The 8,389-nt window shown below is 42.0% G+C and overlaps 1 protein-coding gene across 1 annotated transcript; it reads right to left on the bottom strand.

Annotated features, from left to right (window-relative positions):
• Positions 1-6,572: 6,572 nt before the first annotated feature.
• LOC136153899 (protein BEX2) lies at positions 6,573-8,152 on the bottom strand. The gene is made up of 3 exons (XM_065916040.1): positions 8,048-8,152; positions 7,551-7,636; positions 6,573-7,194 (listed from the first exon to the last, which is right to left on the bottom strand). The coding sequence occupies exon 3, from the start codon at positions 7,187-7,189 to the stop codon at positions 6,803-6,805; it is 387 nt and encodes a 128-aa protein (XP_065772112.1). The 5' UTR covers positions 7,190-7,194; positions 7,551-7,636; positions 8,048-8,152; the 3' UTR covers positions 6,573-6,802.
• Between the last annotated feature and the right edge of the window lie 237 nt (positions 8,153-8,389).

Here is an 8,389-nt window from a genome sequence, read left to right as displayed (position 1 = left end):
AAGGAGTACCTCAATCCTGTATATAATCCTGTCACCTTGCTTATTTAACTTATATGCAGAGTGCATAATGCGAAATGCCAGACTGGGTGAAGCACAAGCTCGAATTAAGATTGCAGGGGGAAATATTAATAACCTCAGATATGCAGATGACACCACCCTTATGGCAGAAAGTGAAGAGGAGCTGAAGAACCTCTTTCGATGAAAGTGAAAGAGGAGAGTGAAAAGGTTGTCTTAAAACTCAACATTCAAAAAACGAAGATCATGGCATCTGATCACATCACTTCATGGCAAATTTGTGGGAAAACAATGGAAACAACAACAGACTTTATTTTCTTGGGCTCCAAAATCACTGCACATGGTGATTGCAGCCATGAAATGAAAAGACGCTTGCTCCTTAGAAGAAAAGCTATGACCAACCTACACAGCATTTTAAAAAGCAGAGACATTAGTTTGCTGACAAAGGTTCGTCTAGTCAAAGCTATCATTTTTCCAATAGTCATGTATGGATGTGGGAGTTGGACCATAAAGAAAGCTGAAGATAGTGCTAAGTTGAGTCCGACTCTTGTGATCCCATGAACTGTAGCCTGCCAGGCTCCTCTGTCCATGGGTTCTCCAGGCAAGAATACCGGAGTGGGTTGCCATTTCCTTCTCCAGGGGAACTTCCTGACCCATGAACTGAAGCTAGGTCTCTCCCACATTGCAGGTTAATGCTTTACTGACTGAGCTACACAGGAAGCCAAATGAAAGCTGAGAGCTGAAGAAGTGATGCTTTTGAACTGTGGTGTTGTAGAAGACTTAAGAGTCCCTTGTACAACAAGATCAAACCAGTCAATCCTAAAGGAAATCAGTCTTGAATATTCATTGGAAGGACTGATGCTGAAGCTGAAGCTCCAATACTTTGGCCACTTGATGTGAAGAACTGACTCATTAGAAAAGACCCTGATGCTGGGAAAGATTGAAAGCAGGAAGAGAAAGGGATGACAGAGGATGAGATGGTTGGATGACATCACCAACTTGATGGACACGAGTTTAAGCAAGCTCCAGAAGTTGGTGATGGACAGGCAAGCCTGGTGTGCTGCAGTCCATGGGGTCGCAAAGAGTTGGACACGACTGAGTGACTGAACTGAACCGAAACTCTGGATTTCCTGTGCAATTTCTCAATTATTAAATATCAATGATGATTAAAAAATTGAACAGTACTTTGTGCGACAAATCGCTTTCACCAAATGTAATCCTTTTGGTGGCTTTCCAGGTGATTCAGCAGTAAAGAACAGCAGCAGCAATGCAGGAGTTCAGTCCCTGGGAAGAGCCCCTGGAGGAGAGCTCAGCAACCCACTCCAGTATTCTTCCCTGGAGAATCCCATGGACAGAGGAGCCTGGTGAGCTATAGTCCATAGGGCTTAGCAGGCAAGCATGCAATCCTTTTTATGCCAACTTTTGACTAGAGGGCCCAATACATACTTTCAAAAATCCACTAATTCTGTTAAGTTTGAAACATTAAGCTAGTCAGTTTTAGTGACTAAACATTTTTCTTTTCATTTTACATGTGTGTTAACATTAACAGCTAACATTTATTGGGAGAATAGCATATGACAGGCATCTTGTTAAACACTTACCACGTTTTACCAATAGGAGAAATGAAACTAGGAAATTGACCAACTTAGTATAAGGTCACAAAACTTGTGAGTGATGAGGCCAGTATTTGAACTAAGGTCTGCCTGACTCCAGTCTGTGCTTTTACAAACACACCTTAAATCACCTGGGAGTATCCATATCTAGGTAATATACCAATCACTCTCTCTCTCTCTCTCTCTCTCTCTCTCTCACACACACACACACACACACACACACACACGCACACACACACACACACTCATACACACACCCAATCTCTGTCTCACACATACATGAGCACACACACTCACACAGACATGCACACATACTCCTCCAGTCCTTTTTCTTTTATGTGTTGCCTTGTTTTCTTTTATCTTTCTCTCCTTTATGCTCATCCTACATCTCTTTTTCAAAAGACATTTCCTTTTCCCATTCTGATCTTTCATTTTCCTTGCATAGTACTGTCCCTGTTTTAACCACCTTGGTAAGGGAGGCTCTCAGCCAGTGGTGTGCTGAAGCCGGCTCTTAATGGCTCAGGACAGCTAAATGTGCATATATCTTCTCAACTCTACATTAAGTGTCATCATGTTGGTAGCTGAAAATCAGCCTAGTAGGAGTATTTACACAGTGGAAATAGGCTAACATTATAAATGTGTGTGCATCTGTGCTCAGTCATGTCTGACTCTTTGAATCCAATGCACTAAAGCCTACCAGGCTCCTCTGTCCATGAGATTTCCCAGGCAAGAATACTGGAGTGGGTTGCCATTTCCTTCTCCAGGGAATCTTCCTGACCCAGGGATCGAGCTCATGTCTTCTGTGTCTCTTGCACTGTCAGGTATGTTCTTTACCACTGAGCCACCTTCTATGAATAGTTTACTGGAAACCTAGTTGTTTGATAACATTTAGTTTATCAGCACACCACTGGTTTTAGCACTGTTTACACATTTGACTTTTTTCTGTCTGGGGATCACTGTAGGTATTAGGTAGCTTATCTGCCCATCTACTTCTCCCTTTGGTTTTGTACATACCATCATTTTCTGGAACCCAAACTTTTACATTATCTGCTTAGATTATTACTACATTGATTCATAGTGTTTGTGCTGTGTATGATTATTGCATTATTATTTTATTATTATAGTGTACATTGTGTATATGATTATTATATTGTCATTATATAGTGTGTGTGGTGTGTATGATTATTACATTGGTTCATAGTGTGTGTGGTGAATTTTACTTCTTGACATTCAGAAGACAACTTTATTTTTCAGTTATGCATGAACTGAAATTACTTTTTATTTTTCTTAAAGAGATCTATTTTTAGTATTGTGAAGGTATGTTAATTGATATCTTTCCTGAATGCATTTCTCCACTGTGACAGCTAGGTATTATGGTCAGAACTCCCTTCAGCTCATTTTGCATTACTTTTTGTCCTGTTTTTGCATGTTTCCTTCTCTCTTATGCCACATTTATGCCATCTATTTCATAGTTTCTAAAGTATTCCTTGGACTTCTACCTGTTTTAACCTCAAGTGTCTTAAAGAATCTCCCAGACTCTGCTTCTTATGGGCATATTATTATTATTATTTTCCTTCCTGAAGCATATCCATGGTCCTGCATGCATTGGACAACTCCCATATGATGCTAATTGGAGTACTAGATCTTCTCAATATTTTTATTACCGCATTCACAGACAATTTCTTGTGTTATTCACAGAGATGGAAAGCTATATTCATTGCCTGTCAGATTTACCAATTTAGAACTCTTAGAGGATATCCACATTTTCAAGATTATGGTTCAGGTGACCCACAAATTGTATTCTCTGTGTACTTATTTTTTTCTCTTTTCATTTTGATGTACTACACAGACTGTGGGATCTTATGTCCCTTACCAGGGATTGAACTTGGGCCTTGGCAATGAAGGTGCTGAGTCCTAATCATTGGAAATTCCCATCCTCCATGTACTTGTATTTGTTATTGTTGCTTAGTCGCTAAGTCATGTTCGACTCTTTGTGACCCCATGGACCCGCCAGGCTCCTCTATTCATGGGATTTCCCAGGCAAGACTCCTAGAGTGGGTTGCCATTTCTGTCTCCAGAGGATCTTCCCAACCCAGGGATTGAACCTACATCTCCTAAATTGGCAGGCAGATTCTTTACCAATGAGCCCTCGGGAAGCCTAATATACTTGTTAGTCCTCCCAATTTTGTGTCTCTCAAAAAAAAAAAAAAAAAAAAAAAAACAAGCAAACAAACAAATGGCTTCTTGATAACATACTATGTGCCTTATTCAATTAAAATAGATGGTAGAATGGTTTCATATTCTTGTTTGTTCACCTGTTACCTTAGTCCTACCTTTACTCCAATTAGAACTCCGTAATAGAACTTTTTTGCAGGTATTTACCCAACTACAAGAGTGATTGAAGCTGATGATTTATGCCTGCATCTTTCCAACATTGTCAGTCTGACCTCCGTTTTTCCTAGCCAATGCTTTTCTTTCTAGAGTTAAACAGGTTATTTTGGCAAATTTGATTAAGTCTAACTGTTTTCCATTATGACTGCACCTTTCCAACATTGTCAGTTTGACCTCCACATTTCCTAGCCAATGCTTTTTTCCCTAAACAGATTATTTTGGCAAGTTTGATTAAGTATAACTGTTTTCCAAGTTTTCTGCAAAATACAAGTGCCAAAATCTCAGATGACTGTTTTGGTTATGAAGTTGTCTATATGATTCCCTTTTCCAACCCTGATGCTACCCTATATTTTTATCATACAGAACTGACTAATTTCTTTCTTTACATTTGCTCATTTTCAGTTTCTGTAGCCTCAGGTCTATGTTGGCTTCAGAAGTTATGAGACTCTTTCTTAAGCATACACTTTTGTCAGATTCCCAATAGAAAACTTTACATTAGGTTGTTCCTGTCATTTGCAGCCTGACACGGTCAATAGTGTTGCTCAGGAACCCAATTTATTTTTTGTTAGTTTATATAGTTTGTAGTTAAAAATTATGAGACCATTGGGAATTTGAACCATGACCGATTATTAAATAATTGTTTCCCACATTTACTTGTGATTATGCTACTGTGGTTATGTTTTAAAAGCAATATTACCCTTTAGTAAAAAGCATTATTATCCTTTAGCAGGCTTCCCTGGTGGTTCAGTAGTAAAGAATCTGTCTGCAGTGCAGGAGACCTGGGTTTTATCAGAAAGTTGGAAAGTTCCCCTGGAGCAGAGCATGGCAACCCACTCCAGTATTCTTGGAGGACTAGGACTGAGAGTCTTAGTTCCTTACTGCCTGTTGGCTGTAAGATACTCTCAGTTCTTTGCCATATGGGTCTCTCCAATATAGCAGTTTGTTTCATCAAAGCCACTAAAGGAGTAGAGGACAAAGAGAGAGTCTCCTAGTAAGATGGAAGTCATAATCTTCTGTAACACAATTACAGAAGTGACATCACATCACTTTTGCTGTATTCTATTGATTAGAAGTAAGACTTAGTGGTTTTGCCCACATTCAATAGGAGAAACAATTAAACCATGGGGGCTCCCCTGGTGGCTCAGGCAGTAAAGAATCTTCCTGTAATGCAGGAGACCTTGGTTCAGTCCCTGAGTTGGGAAGATTCCCAGGAAGAGGGCATGGCAACCCACTCCAGTATTCTTAGCTGGAGAATCCCATGGACAGAGGATCCTCGTGGGCTACAGTCCATAGGGTTGCAGAGTCGGACATGACTGAAATGACTTAACATGCATGTGTGCATGAATACTGTATCTTTGGGTAACTTGAAATCTACGTATCTTTCTGTCAATGAGAATTCTTTATGTAGCTCTGTTGCATTTATTAGCTCACTGAAGAGTGCTTTGGATCTGGATCTATTTCTTTTCTGCACAAGTAATCCATATGCCTTAAGACAAATGTAGTTGAGTACAAGGGAAAAAAATCACCCAATATCCCACAAAAGATAACCACTGTTAGCTTTTTAGTGTATATACTTTTAATTTTAATTTTTATATAGTAAACCTAAAGGTCTTTTAAATTTTCTCCTGCTTTGCATTTTAATGCTTCTTTCCACTGAATGCAGATATTCATCTTTATGTTCTTCTAATTATTATGGTTCCTACTGAAGAACTGAGATCGTAATAAGTATATACACACTAGTAGCCTTTTAGACATTAATGTGCATCTGAATCACCAGGGAAGTTTGCTAAAAACAGAAGTTCCAGAGCTCTATTCAGTAGATTTGGACGGGTGCACTTTTAAGAAACTCCTCAGGTGATTCTCACACAGGTGGCTGATGATCATAGTTTTAGAAACACTAGGACATGATTAAATGAATCCAGTGTTCCTTTAGGAATTGCAAATAATCTCTTCTAGAGAATTGAAGTTATGTATCCAAGATTATTTTATTCAAGGAAGGAATGAGACAAAAACTCAGAGCTCTTGATGCAATCATTATTCATTTTATTTTGCCAGGTGCCTACCTTATGTCAGGCAGAATCACAAACTGACTAGCAGAAAGTGCAGCCCTGAGGGGGAGGAAGGATGCTGGACTGGGAAGATCTATCTTTGGGGACTCTGCTAAATATTTGAAGGGAAAATCTGAGGGCAGGGAGTTCTTGCTTAATATGTGGAAATGGGGACAAAAAGAGGTAAACACACACACTGGACCTTGTTTCACAGTCATATGAAGCAAATATATTTCCTAATTTGTAAAGAATTCCTGGGTTTATTCATCAGGCTTAATGATTCAAATTTCATAACCAAGTCTTTATTAAGTGACTCTATGGCTCTCATAAAGTCATTAAAAATAGTTCCACATCTTCTCAAACTACAGAAATTATAAAAGGCATCAACTCATCTCACGGAAATGAGTCCCTGTATTAATCTTTTAGTATATTAATTTCAGCATTTTTCTCTTTATGAATTAGATAAGTATTAAATTTGAAATAAAAAATAGAATACAGACAGAGATTGCTTTTTAAAACTGCTTTACTTACTTCACAATATATAAAAAGCATCTTGCCATGCAACAGGTGAAATTATCTGTTAACAAAATCTTACAGACTGGGTCAAAACATTCAACTAGAAGCTGGTAATATGAGACCCACCAGAAATGAGTGGCATCAAAAGGTTTATGGCAAAGGTACATCATGAACATGTAAGTTTAGGAAGCAAGTGTGTCTCCCTATTAACATCAGGATTTAAGGCATAAGGCAAAACTCATCATGATGTTCATGGTGAGGGGGGTCAGTGCTAACTGCCCGCAAACTGTGACTCAACTGCTTTTCCCTCAGCTTTTGCATGAGTTGTCTCATCCCTTCCCCAATCCTTTCTATATTCTCTTCTCTCATCCTCGCCTGTGGCTTTCCAAGCCTTTGAGTCAAGTCCCATCTATAATGTAGAATGGGCTGTCTAACACAGAACCGTCTGTGATTTCCTCTAGGTACACAATATTCACCAGCTCCCAAAGAGAGGGCCAAAGGCTCTCCTTTATTAGCATCTTGCTCTTTTTCATCCTTTTTTTCATTTTCTTCGTTGGCATTTTCCATGGTGATATTTTTCAGCACTTGTTCCTCTCTGGGCATCATTGCTCCTAGGAGACAAAAGACAAGAAAAGCGACTGCATTTTCGGTGGATAGATCAGCACCGAGGACAGAGGCCTTACTACGGATTTTCAGAGGTCTAGATATCATGGTTTTCTTTTTTCTTTCTTTCTTTCAATTTTCACACCTGAAAGGCTTCGTGCGTCCTCTAGGGGGCCCGCAGTCCGAGCCCTCCCCATTCCTTCTCAGTTCTTTCCCCTCCATCCTCCTAAACCCACCATTTCCCCTACAGATTCACTCCCCAGGCCACTTCAAAGATCAAAATGAAGGTCGGGGCATGGAGAAATTGAGGGTGGGTATGAGGGAGTTCTGCACCCCCCGTACGCACACTGTCCCCTGCACCAACCTGGGCCTATTCTTGCTGCCTCCTCCTCCTCCCGATTCCTGCTGCAAAGTGAGTTGCTGCAACACTTGACACGTAGACCCGCAGACCTAAGTGGATGGAGGGAGGGAGTACTGTCACCAAGCTCTCGGTAACAAACCACCGCTCCTCCCCCACCCCTGCGGCCCCCCCCTCCCCCCGCGACCAGCATCCCCCGCCCCACGGCCAGGTGCCCCATCCCCACCCCACTCCTGGGTTCACCATTGTTTTGCAGAAATTCAGGGATGATTTCCCATCGCTCTTAGTTGCTCTGCAGCCCTCCCTGGAACCCTGCCCCCCCCCCACCCCCCCCCACCCCCCGCCAACACGCCCACCCCAGGGGGCCCCTATTTCTGTTCCCAGGAAGGCCGAGATGTGGAAAGAACTCGCCGGGACTCTCCGCGCTGAACCCCTGCGCGGGCCTCTAGGATTGATTGGCCACTGCCTCCCTGGCATCAGCGCGCGAGCCCCTGGGCCTTTACCTGCTCCGCTTGCCGCGGGCCCGATGCCAGCCCGCTGAGCTCAGGGCAGCGGGAAGCTGAAAACTAGACTGGAGTGACGCCTGCACCTAAGGCTGCATCGCTCTGCAGCTTGCGGTCACGTGAGGGCCCCGCCTCACGGCCGAGCTCGCCTTCTGATCCCCCCTCCCCCAACCCCCAATAGGACCCGTCCCTTCACCTCTGCACGCAAGAACCTCCCAGTCCACACAGCTGTGTGGTAGGCCCAGAGCTCAGCTCAGTCCTCGGCAATCTGACACCCATAGGTGGCTTCGCTGCCCTATCTTTGGGGTTTGACCTTCTCTAGGTACCATGGAGTGTCTACGT

This window comes from Muntiacus reevesi, chromosome X (genome assembly GCF_963930625.1).
Source record: "Muntiacus reevesi chromosome X, mMunRee1.1, whole genome shotgun sequence".
Lineage (NCBI taxonomy): Eukaryota > Metazoa > Chordata > Mammalia > Artiodactyla > Cervidae > Muntiacus > Muntiacus reevesi.
This window is presented reverse-complemented; position numbering and strand designations above follow the sequence as displayed.

What these genes read in the sequence shown, in the direction of transcription:
- LOC136153899 (XM_065916040.1), bottom strand. Translation starts at nt 7,189, where the DNA reads ATGATGCCCAGAGAGGAACAAGTGCTGAAAAATATCACCATGGAAAAT.